We start from the raw sequence: 22682 nt of genomic DNA, 5'->3' as shown, positions 1-22682 counted from the left end.
AGCATTTATTGTTTCTAGGTTTTTTGATGATGGCCATTCTGACTGGTGGGAGATGATATCTCATTGTAGTTTTGATGTGCATGTCTCTAATGATTAATGATGTTGAGCGTTCTTTCATGTGTTTGTTGGCAGTCTGTATATCTGCTTTGGAGAAATGTCTATTTAGGTCTTCTGCCCATTTTTGGATTGGGTTGTTTGTTTGTTTTTTGCTCTTGAGCTGCATAAGCTGCTTATAAATTTCGGAGATGAATCTTTTGTCAGTTGCTTCATTTGCAAATATTTTCTCCCATTCTGAGGGTTGTCTTTTGGTCTTGTTTATGGTTTCCTTTGCTGTGCAAAAGCTTTGAAGTTTCATTCGGTCCCATTTGTTTATTTTTGTTTTTATTTCCATTTCTGTAGGAGGTGGGTCCAAAAGGATCTTGCTGTGATTTATGTCATAGAGTGTTCTGCCTATGTTTTCCTCTAAGAGTTTGATAGTTTCTGGCCTTACATTTCTGTCTTTAGGCCATTTTGAGCTTATTTTTGTGTATGGTGTTAGGGAGTGATCTAATGTCATACTTTTACATGGACCTGTCCAGTTTTCCCAGCACCACTTACTGAAGAGGCTGTCCTTTCTCCACTGTACATTCCTGCCTCCTTTATCAAAGATAAGGTGACCATATGTGCGTGGGTTTATCTCTGGGCTTTCTATCGTGTTCCATTGATGTATCTTTCTGTTTTTGTGCCAGCACCACACTGTCTTGATGACTGTAGCACATTTACGTCTCAGAAGTACGTGGATGGATAGCCACAGCTTGTAGCCTGCATAAGGGACATGCTGTTGAGCTAGTTGCTTCTGATCATTTTCTGTTATCCCAGAAATGTCCTCTTCCCAAAAGATGATTGGGAGGAGTGTAAAAGGTCGAAGGTCAACACCCGACTTGAGCCTCGGTGAGTAGCAGCTGTGCCTCTGCCTCTTCCCCAAACCATTACTTGACAGTGGCAGTGGCTGTGGACCTTCCGCGGGTCCCCACACACAGGCACAATGGGAGGGGGCCCCCCGCACACACTCAGCAGAGCCCTGCACCCCCACCACGCCCCCAGCCGCCTCCCTGGCTGCAGAGCGTGATATGTTTCTGGGTGCAGGTGATGCCGGGACAGCTCTTCGGAGGGGGCGTTTTCCCTGTTGCCCTGGACTCGGGTCAGGTCTTGGGTGGATCCTTAGGCAGCCAGTGTGCGGCCCCTGGAGGTGCTCTGCCCCCACCCCACTTCTCCCAGGCCATTGGCACTGGCCTTGGGTTGTGGGTTCAGGGCAGCCTTTCCTGAGCATCGTGGGCAAGACCTTGCTACACAGAGGCTCTGACCTGCTTCTCTCGTGGGGCAGTCAGTGGATCTTAAGGTCCTCACAGTGATGGGATTAACACCCACTTGTTCTCTGATGAGTTTTTTAAATTGTTTTCCAGAGTTTCTGAAAACAAAAACAGTGTAACTTAGGGAAACAGTTGCCATTGTATTTCCCCCCAGGTCCCTGTGTCTCGTAGTCCTCCTCATGGTTTCTCTTCGTTTCCTCTTCATCGCCTCTCGTTACTGTCCAGGCACAGGCACGAAGAGGGCTGAAGATGTTCTTCTAAAGTGGCCCTGGTTGGTTAGGGTTTGGAAGTGGAATTGTGTTAGGCATAGGTACATGGTCCCATGTTGGGGGCTCCCTAAATGGCTCCGAGATGACTTGAAACTCTGGGGACCTGAATAAATTTTGACTGGGAAATCAGATTTCTGCAGTTCCATGTAGGTTTGAGAATTGAAATGGGGACCCCTGGCAGAACCTGTGCACCCAGGTCCAGTGATGTGTTAGCATCCTGCCCTGACGTAAGCGTTGCCCCGTGGTCTCCGTGTGCCACATGTCCGGTTCCTGTGCTGTGGCGAAGTGGATCTGGGGGCGCGGGTTTCACAGGGATCGGTGGTGTGAGTTCCGGGAGCACGCTTCACAGGTAGTAAGAGAAGACAGGTCCCCATGGTGACATAGATGGGGGGCGCTGCCTGGACCAAGGGGTGTTTGGTAGGAATGGAACGGTGGGAGAGGCATGTTTTATCAGCTACACGAGCTGTTTTTCTCTGTCTCTTCCAGATCTGCAGTGGCAAAAAAATGTGGGTGGGGACAAAGCAGCCTTGTACATCTCACCAATTTGCTCCCCCCATTTGGAGAGAGAACCAAAACTTGTCCTGATAAGGATTTACCTTGACAGCTGTTTTTAATGTTATCCAAATACCTGGAAGTTTCTTGGTCATTGGCATTCTCTTGTATTTTTAAGTGTTTTACTTTTTACAGGTTTTTTTTTTTTTTAATAGCCAACTGTTCAGAAAATTAGTGCAGGGAAGGTTTTGCATGTACATGTACTTTTTCTGACAGAGACCCTCAGATGTATCCTGGCTGCCCCCCTTAGTTCTTGTGCTTTAGCGGGGGGTCGGGGTAGAAGTTTCTAGCGGGATTGGTCCTGCTCACCTCACCTGCCCTTTGGCCTTCATGTGGCCTCTGGGGCTCTGCATCTCCTGTGGCACTGTTCACAGACGGTCCCGCGGCAGAGTCCCTTAGGTGGCATCGAGTCCCAAGGGATCTTTCTGAAGATGCAGCTGTAAACCCTCCCACACGGTGTAGGAGTCTCAGGTACACTTGAAGCTGTAAAGTAATGTTTTTGATTTTTTGCGTGTTGCACCTCACCGTGCACGTAGTCATAGTCTTACCTTCTGAAAGTTAAAGAAGTAAACCTGGAAGATCGAGAAGAAGGGTTTCCACTTTGATTTCTGTCAGCGAAGGTCGGGGCGTTGCCGTGCACCTGGAGGCGTCAGCAAGACGAGCACAAAGGTAACGGCCGCTAAACCCGCCGGGGTCAGCAGGTGCCGCGGGCTCTGTGCCCCAGAGTCTTATCACGCCCTCGACCCCATCATGTTGCTTGAAGTAGCAGATGGTGCAGGCACAGATAACAGTTAAAGTTGAACCTTGTCAAAGTGGTGAAGTGCCTGTTGGCGGGTTTTGGAGATGAGGGAAAGCAGCAGCTCTACTTGCAGCTGAGTGTCAGGTCTGGCGGCCAGTCCCCGCCAGTCCAGTTGGCGTAGACAGGAGAGTGGAACGCCTGCCTCACACACAGCCTCGGCCCCGTTTCCTTCTCGTGGTTCGTGCTGAAGGATGATGTGACCATTTTTTTCATATATTACCAGTCCAACGTGAATTGGCTTTTGGTTTTCAAAATCTGTGAAACTCTGAAAAGAAGGAAGGGTCCATTTGCCTCCGGAGGCGTACTTGGTTTTTTGCAAGCTTGTTACGGCCGGTTCTGTGCACCTCTCTTGAGGTGTAAGTCGCTCAAATACTGCACATCAGTAAGAAAAAGTCAATCTGGACAAGCTTTGTGTAGCCCCAGATCGTGGCAGTTTGGCTGTGGACCCACATACAGACCCCTAGCGATGGAGGGCAGCTGGCGTGAGGGCCCCAGAGATGGAGATCAGGCCTCCCAAGTCTTGGGTGGGGATTGTCTCTGTTTCTGTGTAAGCATAACTTCTACAGGAATAATTCACTGCAAACTATTTAAGCAAAGGCACAAAAGTAAAATGGTTCTCTCTTGCTACTTGAATTTTCACACTAAAGTCTTGACAGCCAAGAAACAAAGTTGTAATGAGAAGCGTCTTCGTACACGTGTCAGGCTGAGCTGAAATTAGAACCGCTGTCACAGTGAGCAGAGTCCACTCCCCCCAACCCCTGCCGCTGGTCCACTGTGTCCTCTGAGCCCTGGCTGGTCCCGTTACGTTACCCGGGCCTTGTGGCGGTAGCTGCCTCGGCCTCACCACTGAGCCTGGGTGGATCTGGGGCCCTGTGGGAATGGCGGGGGGGAGGGGACGCTCCGACCTGCACCACGAGGGCTTGCTTGGCGCCTGGTCACATCAGAAGCTCTTCGCTTCCTTTGGCGTTTACAGCCAATCATTCTGAGTAGTGTCTCCCCCACTACCCCCCACCGTGTCAGTGTGACTGAAAGCCTCATATCTGGGGATTTTTAGGGTAACTTGGCACCTCTTTGGGGCAGGACAAAAGGTATAAAGCAGTGACCGTCCCTCAGGGTTTCTCAGTGGTCCCTGTGAGGGCCCACCCCGGCAACGGCTGTCACTGAGCTGTGAGTGGGCGCGGGCCGCGCGATGCTGTGCTGTGCGGTGCGACTCGGCTCTTGCCAGGCGCCGGTTCCTTGTGGTGCTGCACAGCACTGGCTGCTCCCAGTAACACAGCTTCCACTCCCTTTTCCTCCTGTCCCCTCGAAGGCCCACCAGTGCCACCCAGTGGCCAGCAATGCCATAGCAGCATGGCCCACCTTGCCGTGTGGCAAGGCCCCCAGTTTCATGCTTACTGGGAAGTTAGCCAGTTAGATTGTTGCTGGTCCCTGAGCGCACCGGCCTGCCTGGTTCCTGCCGGGCTTCACCACAAACAAGTCGTTTCCAGTAGAAACCAATGGCCAGACCCAGCAGAAACGACGTCATGTGGGGCGGTGGCCTGGCCACCGGCCAGCCTTTCCTCCTGTATCTGCTCCCCGAGACAGCACCTGGCCTGGAACTCGGGCCACTCTTTTCCCCATCGGCAGCCCCCGGGATGGCCCAGACTGGGTGTACGTTCCGAGGAGGCCGTCTCTGTCTGGCACGTGGGCAGGTGGTCACCCTGCCTCGAGCTGGCAGCACTGGGGGCCCTGCCACTGCTGGAGCCACTCTGCCGGGGGTTGGTGGGCTGCTGTCCTGTTCTAGAACTGGCGCTTCGAGGTCGGTTGTTTACGCCTTGCTCTTCTGTGAATGTATACACATAATACAGTTCAAAGGGAATTTGGATGAAGAATTTGCAAATGTGATTTTAGCTGTACTCAGAAGTAATGCTTCTGTCGCTGTCAGACGCTTTGGCACTACATGGTGTCACTGCCATTCCAGCAGCAGCTAACCCGCATCCAGCTGACGGTGGGACCACATGCAACTGTTTTCTGTTTTGAGCATTTTTCCTCCAAGTAGAAGAGGGATAGAGCTGACTTGTTGGGGTCCACCAGTTTCCACATTTGACCAACTTTTTATTTCTGTAATCATACTTACATACGCTCTGAGACGCAGGTGAGGGATAATGAAAGTTGACTTTTAAAAGCCAGAAGCAGCTAATCTTCTAGAAGAGCCGCACAATGGTTAAGGAAAGCCATCCCCTGCTTTTTAAATAGAGTACGTTCATTTGCCGTTACCACTCTTGGATAGCAGGTCCCTTTAATCACCTGTACTGTGAATGTCCTAAAATTAAGCTCCTGGCTTCTGTTTTCCCTGAATGAGACAAAACACCGGTTAGACCAGTAGGAGCGTTGATCTTAGGGAGTGAATGTGTTCGGAGTTGACAGGAATTCTCACTTGAAACAATGTAAATGTCACATGATAAGATTTGTTTGAGGCCCCATCATGGGTGCCTCATTGAGAATTCTGGAAGCCCCTTAGGCCAGCTTTTTAGAGTTGCTTAAAAGTGTGCTACTAAAATAATCTCAGCAAAGTTCGTATAAAGTCAGTGAGTGAGCTGGTTTTAGGACTCGATTTTAATCCGGACGGGTTTGTTCCTTCTTCCCCTGCTGGCAGTCACAGCTGGCGCCGCGTCCTGCTCCACTCCACTCTCGTTCCTTCCCCCAAGAAGAGGGGCCTCTGTCCATTTCATTTAACTTAAGCTCTAGCAGTCTCTCCCCCCACCCCCCGCCTGGATTCGGTGCTGTGGACCCCGTTAGCCAAGGCTGAGCTGGTAAAGATAAGTTTCTACGTACTGAGGTATGGTAGCGCCTTAGGAATATGGATTTGAGCTGATGAATAATATACGTAGAAACATAGTTCTTAGTTCCTATGACGTGGCCAGTTCCTCCTTTGTCAGACAGCTGTGACTTGCTGACGGGACGTGGGTGACAGCCAGCAGGGTGGATGTAGAGCACAAGCGTGCTGCTCAGCGGGGAGCAGGTGGTCTTGGGAAAGCCTGGACAGCATAGCCCGGGGGTGCCGGCACACGTGGGGCCAGTGATTGGGACACCGTGGACAAGGGGACATAAGGTTGGGGGGTTGCTCTGTGAGATGAAAATAGGAGATTTGCAGTCAGGATGGTTGCTTGATGACAATGAAGTACTTCTGACACGGTTCTAAGTTTTGGATGTGTGTAGCGCTGTTGCAACGTTTCTAAACATAGGTAATTTCACCTGTACTATGAAATGGAAAACTCTTGCGGTCCCTGGGCTTTTAACACCTGTGGCTGAACTGGCCTGACCAGTGCTGGAGGAAGGCAGTCCTGAGGGCAGCGCTCGGCCCTTCGCCAGGATGGTCACGCAGGGTGTAGGCTGTGAACGCCTTGGGGGCTCTTGTGGGGTCAGGCCTTATTTGTAGACAGGGTCTCACCTCTGTCCCCGGACTTCAGATTTTCTCCCTGCTTCACTAGGAGAGTTGCAAGAGGCACCGGCAGCCGACTGGCATTGGTGGGTGTTCAACCCCTGCGTAAAATCGGAAGGCTGCTAGAGCACCTCGAAGTCTCCTGTTTAGCATGTGGGGGCTCATTGCGCTGTGGGTAGTTTGAGAAAAGCCTGCGCCTGGGGAGGCGGCTTCTCCGTCGGTCCTGTGTGACGTGGCCCTAGGTGGTGTCCCTGTGCTCTCCTGGCTTGCTCCCTGGACCTGCCTGCCCCCCCCACCCCGTTCTGCCCTGGGTCCCAGACGTTCTGGGCGGTGGGCCTGAGCGGGGCCATCTGGGAACACGCCCCAGCTCTCCGTCACGGCTCCCCATGGACGTCTGCTGGGCCGCCCGCCCCTGAGACCGAGGGACTGGTCTTAGGATGAACCTCCTTGCTTGCCTCTGACTGTAATTCTGATGGTCTGATACAGGATTAAGTGGAATCAGTCCATGCGAAGTACTGGCATAAAGATTCTCATTTTGGCTTTGGGCTGTAATCCTTGTTTGCATTAAAAGTGCTAACCTACTGTCTTACCCAATAGCGAGCTGCTACTAGAGGGGTGTGAATGGGAACGTGAATGACAGCAGGTGGCGTTCCTGCCACCGAGCTCCTAGTGTAAAAGTAACTGGTCTCCCCCCATGTTGCAGTTCTCTGCCAACATTCTCTATATTTATTAACCGTGTCCAGTTGGCTCTTGTCCAAGAGGACGATGAGCACCTGTGAGCCCCTAACCCCAGGGTGGACTCTCGCTAGTCCTTCCAGTGCCCCAAGGGCCCCCGAGGTGGGGCTTGGATATGCATTCAAAGAGAATGTGTCTGATCCACCCTGGAAAGAGTTTCTAAGCTCCTGTTCACCAAAAACTGCACTGGGACTCTCCATGCGAGTGGTCTTTGAAATCTATGCCTTCTCTTGATACAGCGAAATTTGGCCTTGGAGTTCCAAGCTAAGCTAACGGTTCAAATCAAGCCTTTGATAGCTTACTGGTTTATCGGTTGGAGTAAAAGTTTTAATACTAAAGCATTTCTCTCTGAAACAAAGTATATTCAGTATCGTAAATGTTGCTGGTAGCCCTGTTTACACTCCTTTTGTGAATTTAACAGTTACTTTAAAAATCCTCTTTAAATCTGTCTCACAGTGATGCCTGGTTATTAGCTTTGCTGGTTTCGGGTGCACATGCTGTGTGGGGTCCCCTGCACCCCTGCCTCACTAAGCGGCCCCTCTCCTTTCAGCCGTGAAGGAGGACAGACGCGCAGAGGCCAAGGCGGCGGTGGCAGCGGTGCCGAAGAAGGTGGCTCCTCCAGGCACCTCGGGGGGCCTCAAGCCACCCTCGCCCAGAAGTCTCCTTCCAAAGAAGTCCCCTCCTTTTGTAAATGCGGCGGCAGCCAAACCGGCCATCAAAAAGTTGCCACCGGGGTTCAAGGGCACCATCCCCAAGAGGCCGTGGCTCTCGGCTGCCCCCTCCCCCTCGGGCAGCGCTCCCTCGGCCAAGCAGGCAAGGCTGGCACCTGTTGCTGCCACGTCTGCTTCCAGAAAGTTCCCCAGCTCCACTGCTTCGGTGGGCGCCATCAGGAAGCCTGGGACCACCTCGGTTCCCCTGGCCTCTCCAGCCCCGGGATGCCTGGGCCCCGCGCGCCCCGCCTCGTCACAGCCAAATTCTCAAATTCGGCAAAACATACGACGCTCCTTGAAGGAGATCTTGTGGAAAAGGTGGGCTGTTCCACTTTGTTTCTTATCTGTTAAAGTGGAAAGTTTTCCACGTAAAGGGTGGTTGTTTCACGATGGCCCTGCTGTTTATGAAAAATGTCCCATGTGGGACTTCCCTGGCGTCCAGTGGTTAAGACTCCACGCTTCCACTGCAGGGGGCACCGGGGTTCCATCCCTGGTTGGGGAGCTGAGGTCCCATGTGGCATGGTAAGTGCAGCAGTTACCGTGGGGCTTTCTTCATTCCATCTAGAGTCACTGACGGCGATGACTTAATCATAACAGAAAATGAAGTAGGAAAAATTGCACTGCACCTCGAGAAGGAGATGTTTAACTTGTTCCGAGTCACAGACAGTCGGTACAAGAGCAAGTACCGCAGCCTCATGTTCAACCTCAAGGACCCCAACAACCAGGTGCGTGTCCGACCGTCAGGAGCTGGGGCAGTCCTGGCCAGGGGCTGCCCAGGCCTGGGTTAGGGCACTGGGTCCCCCTGCGGCTGCGGGTGAGTGGCATGCTGTTCCCGTGGGGCCAGGCGCTCGCCAGCTGAGGTTCTTGCCACCTGCGCGCCTGTGTGCCTGCCGGGGCCCACGCTGTCTGGATCGGCCTCTTGACCTCTTGCCTGTGTTTAGAAGCAGGGCACATACTCTTGACTTTCCATTTCGCCTTGTTAACCCCCTGGCAGAAGGGATTTCTTCTACCTTTGTCCCTAACACTGTACCTTCTTCAGTCAATTGTGTTTTCTGTGAAGTGGTCTTTGTAGCAGGGTTAGTGCGGTGGGATACTGGAGATGAGCTGCCCGAATTCAGGGCCCTTGTTCTCCAAGCATCGATGGGAGGCTCCGGGCCCTCGTCCTGCCGCGGGGCAGGGGCTTGCCTTGCTGCCCACCTCCACATCCTCTCTAGTATCTTAGAGGGTTTTGAACGAGTGAACAAGAGATGTTTGTTTACAGGGGCTCTTGCATCGTGTTCTGCGTGAAGAAATCTCTTTGGCAAAACTTGTGAGAATGAAGCCAGAAGAACTTGTCTCCAAAGGGCTTTCCATGTGGAAAGAGAGATCGTCCAATCCTGTGTGTGCCGACGGGAGAGGCGGCTGCGGATGCCAGAAGCCTGACACCAACGCCGCCCCCAACCCCACCCCAGAGTGAATTAATAGCCTGTTGGCGTGAGAGAGTCCCCTTGGGAAAGAAGGGCTAAGGGTTCACGTTTGTCTGTCTTTTTCATCTTAGGTGATGGAGTCCGGAACTAACTTGCATAATGAGACTAAGAAGCCGACCGTTAAACCGGAAACTATTCCCGATATGGAAGATTCTCCGCCAGTATCAGATTGTGATGTAAGCGTTTAGGATTTCCAGTGCTCACGAGAATTGACAAAGATGATCCCGTTCCAGGCGTTGTTAGGTGCCTGAATTACTGGGCAAGACACTGAGCTGACACAAGTGTGTGTAGTTGTATTGCTTCTCGAGGACTTGTATTCAGTAGTCCTTTTCCTCTTTTTTCAGTGGTTCTTAATCACGTGAGATGTTTTTTCCATGGGTGCTGCTAATTTGGAGAGGGGCTGGAAAAGAAATGACCTCCTCTGCTTCTTGTGCTTTAGGGACAGCAAGAATCGGTGCGGGCGGCCCCCGAGAGGAGCGCGGTACCGCTGCTGGGCCTTGGCGGCGGCACGCTGCAGGACACGACCGGGCAGCACCGCACGCACCTCTTTGACCGGAACTGTAAGATCTGCACAGGTGAGCAGATCTGGGGGGAGACTGTGGAGACCCTTCTCAGGATGGCTGCATTCAAACCAAGTCACACAGTGGAAAGGCTAGAATCGTTTCTTCAAGCCTAGGAAGTGAGCCCCTACCTTTATAGTGTTGTTGTTTTAAAGCAGTGATCGTCTGTCTACCCATGGGAAGCCTTTGCTCTCGAATGTGTGGGACTTCATGATGAAGGCCTGCCTTCTGTTCTCCAGGTCAGGTTCCATCGTCGGAAGATGAGCCAGCTCCGCAAAGACAAAAGTGGTCAACTTGTGCCAAGAAGGAGGACTCAAAGTCCAAGCGTGACAGCTCTGCCTCTGAGCCTGCTCTCAGCTCAGCCGATGATGCGGCCCCAGAAACTCTGCCTGAAAACACCTTGGAGCCAGACCTGGAAAGCCCTGCTCGCGCCCATTTGGAGGGAAAGTCCCTCCCGGTGCCTCCAGGGGATGGCCACCCCGAGCCCTCCGCCCTGGAAGGCGCCCCCTGTCCGGCCCCTGGTGGCGGCGCAGTGCTCACCACAGTCACGGTGTCCGGCCGAGACCCCAGGACTGCACCAGGCAGGCCGAGCACGGGCACGGCTCCCTCGGCAGCCCGCCCAGGCCGCGCCCACCCCGCAGAGCCCCGACAGGATGTCCCGAAGCCTCTGCCGACTTCCGTGACGGTGCCCAAGTCCATCTTGGTCAAGCCGTCCACGTTGCCCGAGCCCAGATACCTCCTGTCGGTCCCGCCGTCGCCAAGCATCAGGTGCTGCCCCCGTGTGTGGTCTGAGCAGCTGAGCTGTGGCCTTTCTTTCAGATGAAGAGAAGGAGCAGTAATGAGTGATTCAGTCCTTCGGCTCAGAAATCCACCCAGATATACAACTCTCCTCAATTTTCTATTTTAGAAAGGCGTTTTTTTAAAGCTTCAGTTTTAGGATGACTAATTATCACCTTAGACATATAGTTGTTGAAAACTGGAATTTGAATTTACAGCCATCCAGTTTATTGCCTATATAGTTTATATTTCTTTGACCAGAATGTGTTCATATCATTATGATGAAGGTAATTAATTTGAAAAAGTAAGCTATCAAAACTTGCAGGAATTCACTTTGCTTTTATAAACACGTGAAATAAATAAATAAATAAATAAATCTTGGGGATTCTTTGGGCAGAGAAAGATTCATGTATTTTCTGTGGTTCTGTTTTACAGCATCTCGGAGTCCCAGTCCCCTCCAGAAGGAGATACCACCCTCTTTTTGTCTCAACTCAGCACCATATGGAAAGGATTCATTAACATGCAGAGTGTAGCGAAGTTTGTCACTAAGGCGTTTCCTGTCTCTGGATATTTTGATTATCTCAGTGAGGTTAGAACCAGGAGGGAGAGAAGTGTGTGTGTGTGCATGTGCGTGCACGCGCGCGTTTTCCAAAGGCACTCTGATCCGGCGCTGGAGTCAGGCGTGTGACCACCTTCCTGCTGAGTGTCTGGACGCACAAGCACCTCTGAAGGCAAAATAAGGGTTGCCGGGCCGAGTCAGCAGGTTACGCAGTTTGGACAGTGGCGAAAATTGAAATGAGAAATCAGACCCTCCCTCTTTTCTGAAAAAGCTGAAGCTTGTCTTCCTTCTCCCTCTGTTCCGCTAGAGCTTGTGCAAAAGCTGGGTGTGCATGTGCCCACTGCAGGTGTGGCCAGACACGCGTGACCTGCCCTGGTGTGGAGGGGCACACGTGACAGGTCTTTTATTTTTCAAAATTAACGAAACAGCACTAGCACTTCAGACTTAAGAAAGAGTGCTCAGTCTCTTCTGAGACATACCTGGATCTTTCCTGTATGTGTATGTTCCTAAAAGACAACAGTAACACACTTTGCTAAATGTCATCCTATTTAGCAGAAGCTTATCCTCCTACCACCCTTGGGTTTGGTCAATCATAATCCCGGATGTTAGTCAACTAAGCAACATTTGACACAGTTATTGCCGCTGTGTTTGGGATAGTTGCAGTTGTCTTAGTTGTGAATCTCGGGTAGTTTGGGGTCTGTCTCTGTGACGGCCACGGTTCCACCGGCCATTGAATCAGAGCTCATTTCACTTAGGACCTGCCCGACACAATTCACATCGGCGGACGGATTGCCCCGAAGACAGTCTGGGATTACGTCGGCAAACTCAGGTCTTCGGTGTCTAAGGTACCTGCCCACAGTCTGACCTCTGCACCCAAGGAAGAAGGGGTTTGTTTACCCACGGCTCTTTTTTGACGTCTCATCTTGCGCGTTAATACTTGAAATGTCTCTAGTTGGTGAGATGTTTGCAGGTGGACGTTGAAGTTGATAGCTGGCTAACCTGTGAAGGGGGGTCTGAGTAGCATGACGGTGGAAGCTTTGTGAAAGCGCATGTGTGGTTCAGAGTTAGAAATACAGATGCTGTGTCCCTTGTCTGAGCTGATGGAGGAGAGGTCGGGGGAGGCGGCTGGGCTGGAGTCTGTGAACCGCTGAGATGCGGACGCAGCTGTGTGTCTGCGTGTGCAGTGCTCTTTGGGGGAGGGGCTCTGGTTTTCACTGGGGTCACAGAAGGGTTACGACCCTGGTCTAGTTCAGCCCTCCCGTTTCGGAGCTGCGGGCAGCTCATCGCACGCTTAGTGGTCACTTAGCTCTGTGTCAGACGCTGCCCCAGACTGGCCCTGCACACAGAGTACCCCATCAGTACGAGAGCCCCAGGAGGTGGGCTCTGTATTGAGGACGGTGGGGCTAAGTAGTTTTAAAGCAAGTCCTCCGAAACCAAGATCAAACCCAGCAGTCTTGAGACTCGGGCCTGTGTCCTCTTCAGCAGCTCATTGTTCTGATGTGTTGGGCAGCAGGGCTGTGACAGTCAGAATCAGGGCTGGTCGCTTCTCTCCTCGCTTCCCTCCTGCTTTGGGGGCTTAGGTGCAAGGAGAAGGGGCTGCCTTTCCGAGTGGCCGCAGGTCAATGCTCCCCGCCCTCTGTTTGTTGCAGGAGCTGTGTCTGATCCGCTTCCACCCCGCGACGGAGGAGGAGGAGGTGGCCTACATGTCTCTGTACTCCTATTTCAGTAGCCGCGGCCGCTTCGGCGTCGTGGTAAACAACAGCAGGCACGTCAAGGACTTCTACCTGATCCCGCTGAGCGCCGCGGACCCCGTCCCCTCCAAACTCCTGCCCTTTGAGGGACCAGGTAGGCCCCAGGCTTCCGCCCACACGTCCCCCCGACGCCCTGCGGAGTCCGTCCCAGCGAGCTGCGTGCCTCACCTAGACCCGGCCTTTGGCAGCGGAACTTGGGAACAGGGGTGAAGCAGCGGATAGTGGAGGGTGGCACGGGAGGTCCCCTGAGGAAGGTGTGCATTGTCTTAGAAAAGTCCTGTGAAGAGGGACAACCCTGTCCGGAGCCCGCCCGCCTGGCATGAGCAGGGTGTTGCTGGCAGGGGCTGGGCAGTGCCGGGAGGGCGGGGCCTGGGCCTGGCCTGCGGGCTTGGCTCCTTGCAGGCGTCAGGCAGAGCCTCTTGGCTGCAGGCATTCGTTTTGAGGAGAAACGAAAAATAGCGTTGAGAGACAGGAACTAGTTCTAGAAATAGTCACTTTGAAATCTGCTGCTCGAATGCGTGTCTTTGGCAGACCACGTTTTGGTCACTCATTCCTTAGAAAGTGCTGCTTCTAAAGAATTATTTCCAGGCTGACCAGGAAGAAAGTTCAGGCTTCTCAAGGGAGCTAAGGGTGATTCCAAGGGGGGGCGTGGTCTCTGGGGACCCAACTCCCCTTAACCCTGAGAAGTTGACGGGACTTAAGTCTCGCCTAAATGGGAGTGTCTCCTTGTCCATGGCGCCCCCAAAACGGCTAAGCCTAAAAGATGCTGAGTGTAACCCGCGGTGAGGGCTCTTGAAGCACCTGCTTCTACAGGCAGTAGCTACGCCCGCGCCCGGCGCCTCCGTGTCCATGGCCAGCGCCCCTGCCGCGGCCAGGCACTTACGCGCCCCGGCAGCTCTGCGGCTGGGCCCAGCGTCCTGGTCGGTCCCCGTGACCACAGGGCTCGTGTCCCCTGACACAACACACGGAACTGTCTCAGTGCCAAACACGTTAGAAGCCAAGCTCTCCGGGGGGCTGTCCCACTCCTCGCGCTAAAGCGGTGCCGCCTGACGGGCAGCAGGGAGGGCTGTGGCCGAGGTTCTTGGCGGGCAGCTCCCGGGGCGCCGGCCAGCTCCCTGGACGCCGTGTTCCCGAGGCAGCGGTGACGGTGGTGAAGCCGACTTCCCGATACCGTGAAGAGCCTCCGGTCAGTCACAAGGGCGGAAGCCTGTGCGGGGCCTAGTGTGAGCGTAGATCCTGTGACACGCACACTCTGCACGTCTGTAGCAGCGGGACCTGGGAGGTGACGAAGCCCTGTTTCACCCGTGTTGGAGCCCCTCTCACGGCTCCACCTGCAGAGCCCGCGATGGGGTCTTGCCTGACACCGTCCCGGTGCACCTTGTCACACGAGCAGGGGGCTGCCAGGTTCGGGGCCACACACAGACCCTGAGGGGGGCAGAGGTGGACGAGGTCAGGCGTGGTGAGGAGGCAGGGGCGCGGGGGCCACCGAGGAAGCCCCCGGTCGGAGCCGCGGCGGGAGCTGGTGCAGTGCTGGGTTGGGGCCCGGCTGGCAGAGGGAGGGGGCCGCGCTGGGTGTTCCGGGGTGACACGGGGACAAGGAAGGCTGGGCAGGGCGCCCACCTCATCTGCTAAGTGACCACACTTGATGACCAGCGGAGTGGACATCGCTCCTCCACCTGCATTGCCAAGGCTGTCACTTCCTGAAGGGGATGCTCAAAAGCCTGCAGGTGTTCATCCACAATAGAGAACGAATGTTTCATTAAAATAAAGTAGTAGGAGGGGTTTTGGAAACGTGATTGTACGGGAAATTTTACCATAAACTTTTAAAGACTTTGTTTTTCAATTGAAGGGCTTCTAAATCTCAGCTTGTTTAATTTAGTATATATGTTTTTAATTCTAGGGGCTTTATTCACGGAAGGAAGAGCAGGCAGATGGGATGCTGGGCCTAGGCCAGGGTGCCCGGCCCTCCCGAGGGGGTGGGGGGCGCCTGTCGAGGGCCCTCGGGCATCTAAGGTGTGGACCACCCTGAGCAGAGGACAGGGACCTGCCTTCCGAGGCACTGCCGGGAGAGGGCCATTCTCTTAGGCTGGCTCCATCCGTGGTGTCTGCCTTCTGTCCTCACTCTTAACTGCTTCCTGAACAGCAGACCGTTTCCGTGACTTGCAGTATTGTCAGATAAAAGCACGTCTTCAGTTTCTGCGTGTCTTCCTGCGTAGCTGTGTACAGATGTTGTAATCAAAGGCAAAATGGTGCTGAATGGAAAGTGCTTCTCTCTCCTTTGAAATCAATGAATATTTCATGGAAACTGGCCATTGTTTGTCTGAATTTGAACCATTTGGTAGCTCTTGGTGCCCATCCAGGTGCACTGTGAGGGAGGACTGTCTCCACCTTGCTTTGCCTCAGCCGACGCCAGTGTGCTTCTGGCTGTGCAGGCGGCGGTGCTGCGCTGGGGGCGCCTGGACACGGGCGGGCGGACGGACGGATGGACGACGCTCTCCTCACTGGGACGCGGAGCCCTGGCTTTGCTCAGGTCTTAGGGACCCAAGAGTGGGAGCGGGCGAAGTCTGCATGGGAGCCGAGTGTGGCGGGCGGGCAGCTGCTTCTCCCTGTATTTGCTGGGTCTCTGCCCAAGTCCTCTTTGAGGATGTTTGTTGCTAACTCTAGCACAGTTTCTGTTCCCGCAGGTGTGGACGTTTTGTCTTGTCGGACTCAGACCATAAAAAGGTGTTCACTGTAAATACTGAAGAGTGGAGCATGCCAGGTTGATTTAGGGGTAAAAGCCTCATTTGATAGTTGGGCAGCTTTCAGCTGGTTTATTAATTAAAACTAAACCTCGTCTCCCGCTGTGCCACGTCCAAGGTGCATGGGGGCTGCTTCCCCCGCGGCCCTGTTGCTGACACACCCGGACACAGATCCTGGTTTGGGTCTTGGCTCAGGAAATCCACACACACCTTTTCAGCTGTCCCTCGTCCCTGGGTTTGTCCACTTCTCTCTTTGTACGGGTGGTCTGGGGCTGACCCGTTCTTTCACCGTGAAGACTCGGGGACCTACATGCAGCTAGGAAGGCTCGTTTCAACCACACGGGACATTGTGGACACGTTTGCTCCCGCAGTTCGGAGGGGGTCGGGCAGGGGTGCCGACACCCCGGTGCTCAGTCTGACCAGTACCCCTTGTCTGGAAATGATAGTTCAGTGGCCTCCCACCTAGTTCTCATCTACTTGATGAGTCATAAGCCTCACCACTACCCTCAAAGGCAGGTCGGTAAGTAAGCACCCCCCTTGTAACCATGGGACAGAGGCCCTGTGCGGAGCCGGCGCGGCGCCCCGGACCCCCAGAGGGAGCCCTGTCTCTGCACACAGCCAGCGTGCTCACTGCTGCTGCGCCGTCTCGGGGCGCCCTTTCCTCTCCAGGGGTCACACTCAACAGTGGGCGCGCCCACAGGGGCCCCAGGCAGAAAATGGGGCCTTCGGGGGAAAGCTGCCCCTGCCACCGCCCCAGTGGTAGTAGCCCTTTGACTGTGTCCAGCGTGCCCTTGCCAGGCGCCTGTCGTGAGGGTGCGGAGCGGGGTGGAGCCAGACGTGCCCTCACCTCCCTGAAGGTCACTGCCGAGACCCCGGTAGCACAGTGAATCATATTCTTCCACGAGTCAGTCATCTCCACGGTGCTAGTTACATTTCAAGTCTCCATGCAGCCATAACGTGCACAGGTGAAGTAGAGAAGGTTTGACTGCTTCAAAAACAGCCCAATTCAAATGTCAAATCCTGGGGAAGATTAGTGGGGAAATGCATAACTAACACTCCTCCAACTCTGGAGCTTTATTAGATCGCTTACGGGTGTGTGTAGATGAAGTAGTTGAGAGCTGAAAGCATTTAAAACTACTAGCTGCTTAGTTAGATGCTGGTCTCCAGGGAGTTTACTGTTTTCGAAACAAATGTAAATGTTAAGTAATTGAATGCTACCCTCAGCTGTGATGCCTGTGACCGCAAAGGGTAGAGTCTAGAGAATTTTGCCAAGTCTGGGGTGTATCCTTTTTGTTAGGAGGCATATAAAGCTGTTGCCAGTTGTAGGGCTGGCACACCTCCCGAGGACAGGACCCCATCTCCCTGGATTTAACGCAGTGCCTTAGCCTCCACACACAGCATCTTTGACCTGAAACGTGATTCATGCCGCAAGCCCTGGTGTTGGCACCTTAGAGGTTTAGCTCTTCACAGGTAGCATAGCCCATCTGCATTGAGGACAGTGAGGACAGTCGTGGGCCCTGGGCTGCTGAGAGGACGCCCCCGGCCAGGGCTCCCCAGCCCTCCCCGCCCCCGCCCGCGTGGCCGAGCACATTCCTCTGCTGCTCCTGCTCACGGGGCTGGCCAACGCTCCAGCGTGTGGCTCGGCTGGGGACCTGTTCTGCCAGCTCTGGGGCCGTGTCGGTGACAGTCGGTCCAGAGAGGGCCACGAGAGCCAGTTGAGCTATTGACTATGCCCCAGACTGGATATCAGTGAGCTGTAAATTATTCAGTAAGTGGCTGTTACAGCGAGTGAGAGATTTACTATTTTAAGTTAAAATAATTCATTTTGATTAGAAAGCGAACTTGATAGAGCATCTTTCACATCTGAGCAGAACCATCTGGATGCCATGCTCAGTGCAGTGGGCCTGGCCTTCCTGTGTCCACGCCGTCCTTTGCCCAGCTCCTCCTTCCCCTGAGTCACCACTGTCATTAGAAGGGCAGGCAGAGGACATTCTGGAAGCCATTCCTCTTACCATGAGTGGGTGTCTTCATGGGCACCTCAGCCCTTGAATGTCAGCCTGTGAAACGAGGCGCTGAGCACAGTGGGGAGGGGCGCCAGCAGTACCTCGCCGATCCATGCGGATGCTGGGCCAGCCCAGCTCCCCCTGGCATGCCAGGTCTTCCTCCTCCTCGGGGGCGGGACGGGACATCCGCCACCCTCGTGCTCGGCATGTCACCCCATCTCTGTTGGAATTTAGGATGGGTGACAGGCGCTCAGAACTACACAATGGGTGTCTAGGGACAACTCTTTGATCTGTGATCAACTTCAAATCACAGAAAGAATAGGAAAAACAGTGCTGATTTTCTTTTTTAGTGAGTCAACAAAAAATATATAGCATGAATGTCTTTTACACAATAGTGATTTATGTGTAAATTGAGTTTATACAATTTGATTAATTTAAAATATGCTGTTGAAACAAAATTTTGGTGCCGTGTTTATCGTTTCTCCCTAACTTACTGATCTGTGACGTGGGCTTCTCTGTTCCCCTGTTGGTATTCCAGGTTTGTTATTACTGTGAGGGTGGCGGAGCCGTACAGAAACAGTAGCATTCCTGGTCCAGTGCACCACAATCCAGAATGTGTGGACCAAGAATTTGTTAAGAAATCATTATGTTTTAAGAACTGTGCAATGTTCTGAAATTCCCAGCGTGTTCTCCACGTGGTGTGTCCTCTGTTGCCCCTGTCCTGAACACCTTTGGGCTTTAAGCCGCACGTCCTGTGTTGACAGAGACCTGAGCGTTCGGTAGCTTTTGAGAAGTTACTGGTCATTGAATGTCTTTCTAAACCTGCAAGAACATTTGTTTTAGGCAGTTTGGTCAGCATCACTTTTCCCATCAATTGTCACTTTGACACCAGTGACTCATGAACTTACCGAAGGGCGTGTGCTATATCGATCCGTATAATTTTGTTGATCATTATAATTGAGTTGTAGAATTGGTCCTTAATTGAACCTTTAATTTTAGTATGAATAGCTTAATTTACATATTGCAGCTCATAAGTTAAAGTCGAAAGGGGGTGCTGCCTTCCTGATTTGTAGCAAGAGGCAAATGAAGGTACACGGCTAAGAGTTTGTTTAGAAAACATCCTGGTACGTACAGGCTTCACTCCCAGTAGGTGAACGGCCTGGAGTGTGTGCGTGCTGGCCTTCCCCACCTCCCCCAGCGCGCCTCTACCCTAGCGTTGTGTATAATTGAAAACCTGTAATAATTTTAGCACTGGGCGAATGCGCGTGTGCATTGGGCCCTTGGTTTTGTGGTCTGTGGGCCCGTCAGGCTGGGCAGGTGCGCGGTGCAGTCTGCGTCTTTTGCGGCCGGTCTTCGAACACTTGGTTCTATTTTGCCACAGAATTTCCCCCTCCTCCTCCCTGTGGAAACCATCCCCCCGCTGCCCTTCACACCCAGAGTTGACCCCTGAAGGACAAAAGCTACAATTCGATTCTAAAATTTGCACAACTGTTTTGCTTTTTAGGTCTTGAGTCACCGCGTCCAAACATAATACTGGGGTTAGTAATCTGCCAAAAAATACAGCGGCCTTCAAATGCTGGCAAATTAGACAAGACAGAGGAGAAGCGGCCCCGTATTCAGACACAAGAAGAAATGGATGCCGTCCACCCCAGAATGCCAGCAGCCCTGCTCCCTGAGAAGAAGCCCCGCAAGTACCCGCTGCGCCCAGGGAACGCGGCTGTGAGCACCACACCCCCGGGGTCTCCCCCACCCCCAGCCCCTCCTCCAGAAGCACCAGGTGCGCCGGCCTCATCTTCCGGGTTACAGATACCGTCGTCGCTCAAACCAGGAGCCACGAACACTGTCACAGCATCACCCGCGTCAGTGACGGTTGCGGTGGCCGCTTCCTCTGTCACTTCCTCTTCTTCACCCCTAGAATATATCCTGCAGACTCTCTTCGGGAAGAAGAAGGCGTTTGACACCCCCACCGAAGAGCCTGCCGAGTCGGCCCCAGCCCCCCACCAAGACTCGAGAGCCAAAGCCGGCGGCGGGGTGCCGTCGGCGCTTCTGCTGGACCCAATTGTCCAGCAGTTTGGTCAGCTCTCCAAAGACAGAGCTCTGGAGGAGGAGGAAGACGACAGGCCGTATGACCCCGAGGAAGAGTACGGTCCTGAGAGAGCCTTGGACACTCAGCTCGGAGACCGCGGGAGACGCCAGGACGCGGACAAGGCCGCGGAGGCAGCTGAGCGGGAGGAGGTGGCCTATGACCCGGAGGACGAGACGATCCTAGAAGAAGCCAAAGTGACCGTGGACGACCTGCCCACCAGAATGTGTGTGGACGCGCACGGCGGGCCTGGCCTGCAGGCGCCCTCCCTGGCCGAGCGGCAGCAGATGATAGAGGAGCTCACCAAGCAGATCGAGGAGCAGCAGAAGCAGGTGGAGGAGCAGGAGGAGGCGCTCAGGCAGCAGAGGGCGGCCGTCGGGGCCTCCATGGCCCACTTCTCCGTGTCGGACGCGCTCATGTCGCCGCCGCCGCCCAAGCCCGCGCTGCTGCTGCAGGAGCCGCAGGCCGCGGCCAAGGCGGCCGCGCCCCCCGCTGGCAGCCAGGCCCCGGGCCCGAGCGCCGAGGCGCGGCTGAGCCGGGACCCGCGTCAGGCCCGGCGGCTGGCCACGGAGAGCAACGAGAGCGAGGCCGCGCCCCGAGGCCCCCGCCGGCCAGAGTAGCGCCCGGAGGGGCCGCTGCTCCCCCGGGGCCACTTCCAGCCCAGGAGGAGCCAGAGTCAGCCCCTCCACCGTGGGCTCCGGGCGAAGAGGCCCCACTGCCGGCCAAGCAGGACGGCCCCCTGCGCGAGCCCACAGAAAGCCCGGGGCATGCGGGCGCGGAGGGCGCGGCCAGGCCTGCCCGGAAGGTGCTGCTGCCCACGCTGCAGGGCACCTCCTTCCAGCCCCTCTTCCCTTGGCAGCACGACGGCCAGACCTTCCACCCTCCCGGAAGAAGGGATTCTTTCTCGGGTCCAGTGTACGCCTGTCAGGAAAAACCTCTGGGCTCTTGCCAGTACGAGGATCCGAGAAATGCTCGGTTTCCCAAAAAACGTGACTCCCTGGCAGCTGAAACCGAAAGAGACAGAGAGCCACAGCCCAGGCCGGCTGAGGGGGCCGGCACGTTCCCCACCGCAGCAGAGAAAGGGGGGCCTCTGCCCCAGTTCCGAGGCCAGCGGGAGCCTGCACCGCGCGTTCTTGGGATGTCGGGCCTTCACGGCCCCAATTTCACAGGCCCACGGGGGCCAGTCCCTCCGATCTCGGAAGAGAATTCTAATAACGATGGGCCGAGAGGGGGGCCTCCACCAGGCAGATTCGGGCCCCCAAGCGGGCCCATCCCTTCTTTGTTCTCAGGGCCACACGGGCCACCTCCCTACAGGGATGGGAGGGTCCCACCCGTCTCCCACGTGGGCGGGCCCAGGGGAGCAGGGCCGCCTCCATTTGGAGACCGCAAGGACCCCCACGGGGAGAAGAGGGAGTTCCCGGAGGCCCCGTACGGTGAGGCCTCGGGCCCCCCTGGCCAGAGCGAGGGGCCCGAGCAGGCCCCGTTCCTGGGAAACGGGCACCGCGCCTTTCCAGTTCGGGGGCCAGAGGAGGCCTCTGCTGTCACAGTTCAAAGGACCCCGAGGTGGCCCTCCTCCCCCTCAGTTCAGAGGTCAGAGAGGCCCCCACCGCGGGCCACTTTGTGGGCCCGAGGGGGCACACCCTGGGCACTTTGAAGGCCCAATGGGCCAAGCTCCTGGATTCGTGCCGGGACCCAGGGGGATGCAGCCTCAGCGGTTCGAAGAGCAGAGGGTCCACTCGCCACCCAGGTTCACCGGCCAGAGGGCACCGGCGCCCTTGCCCTTTGGGGGGTCCCGGGGGGGCCACTCCCTTCCCGGAGAAGAGCGAATCGGTGCTTCCACACTTCCACTGCCAGGGCCCGGCCACCCCAGAGCCAAGCCGGCGCCCCTGCTGCAGAACCTTCTGGACTTGAGAAATTACTGTAATTTTGTGTGTGATTATTTCTTACAAAATTTCACACCTTTACAATTCTGACACTTTTTAAATAAAAACAAAATAAGAAGTCTTTAACATGTCCATTTGAATGTACTGAAATGGGAAAGTATCTACAAGAGCATATTGCTTTTCAGAGTATAAAGTTATCTTTTCTCATAACTTGACTGTTGTAAATTTTAAGGGAGTTTAGTGGACCTCAGAGCCATACCTTTCCTGACATCTTCTCATCTGTGATACCTGTTTCCAGAAGCTAACTTCACAGGGTTCGGGGCAGGCGGCCGCGTGTTTCTGTGCATGGCTGTGTCAGCTCGTCTCTGGAATGTTGAGAAACACCAGACTTACAGGTGCATCTTTCTCTTGTCATGAAGAAATTTGAAATACAAATTTCAACCAGGAAACAAAAACACATTTCTTGGTTTTGCTCAGTGTTTAGGTATCGCCTTACATGTTCCCCCCAGCCCCAAACAGGATTAAAAGCAACATCTGAATAGAAATTGTGGAATTTTAAAGAACAATTTATTTTGAAAGGTGTAAATTTTACCAGCCTAAAGAAAGTGAGAAAAGAAAGCAATCAAGTGTACTTTAAAAGGCAGGGTGGGTGGAGGGAGTAGGTTTCTTTGATTTGGATAATCAGGAACGTTTTTGTTTGTTGAACTTTACCATCTGAGCGGTTCGTTCTCTGTCCCGGGAAAGGTGCACGAGCTCTGCACTGTGGTACTTGTCAGGTGACAAATCTCAACGTTTGTCGTTGAAACGGAACAATATTTGTGTAAAGCCTGAGATGAAAATAGTGATACTAGCTTAAGAGGTGCCAACTAGAAAGCTTTTCACTGTGAGACACAGTATACCGCTTCTCGTCGTGTATTTTCCAAGTACTTCTGAAGTGCGAAAGAGAGAAAAAACGTGCTCATTTATTTGACTGTACAAAGAAACTTTGATAATTTTTTTATATTTTCATAAAGTTACTTTTGCA

General features: G+C 54.1%; 1 protein-coding gene across 1 annotated transcript in view; it reads left to right on the top strand.

The window, feature by feature from the left end:
- LOC307054036 (death-inducer obliterator 1-like) overlaps nucleotides 1–22682 on the top strand; it is a gene marked incomplete at both ends in the record, with an annotated part of 109758 nt that overhangs the window by 7540 nt on the left and 79536 nt on the right. The window contains 12 exon segments of the mRNA XM_079705539.1: nucleotides 7676–8153; nucleotides 8401–8560; nucleotides 9097–9213; nucleotides 9373–9477; nucleotides 9741–9876; nucleotides 10101–10629; nucleotides 11074–11227; nucleotides 11953–12042; nucleotides 12847–13042; nucleotides 19197–20365; nucleotides 20368–21269; nucleotides 21271–21522. Of these exon segments, the coding sequence (XP_079561665.1) occupies nucleotides 7676–8153; nucleotides 8401–8560; nucleotides 9097–9213; nucleotides 9373–9477; nucleotides 9741–9876; nucleotides 10101–10629; nucleotides 11074–11227; nucleotides 11953–12042; nucleotides 12847–13042; nucleotides 19197–20365; nucleotides 20368–21269; nucleotides 21271–21522 (4288 nt within the window).

This window comes from Hyperoodon ampullatus, assembly GCF_949752795.1.
Source record: "Hyperoodon ampullatus genome assembly, chromosome: 5".
Classification (NCBI taxonomy): domain Eukaryota; kingdom Metazoa; phylum Chordata; class Mammalia; order Artiodactyla; family Ziphiidae; genus Hyperoodon; species Hyperoodon ampullatus.
Note: the sequence above shows the minus strand (reverse complement) of the source record. Positions and strands in the feature narration are given on the sequence as shown.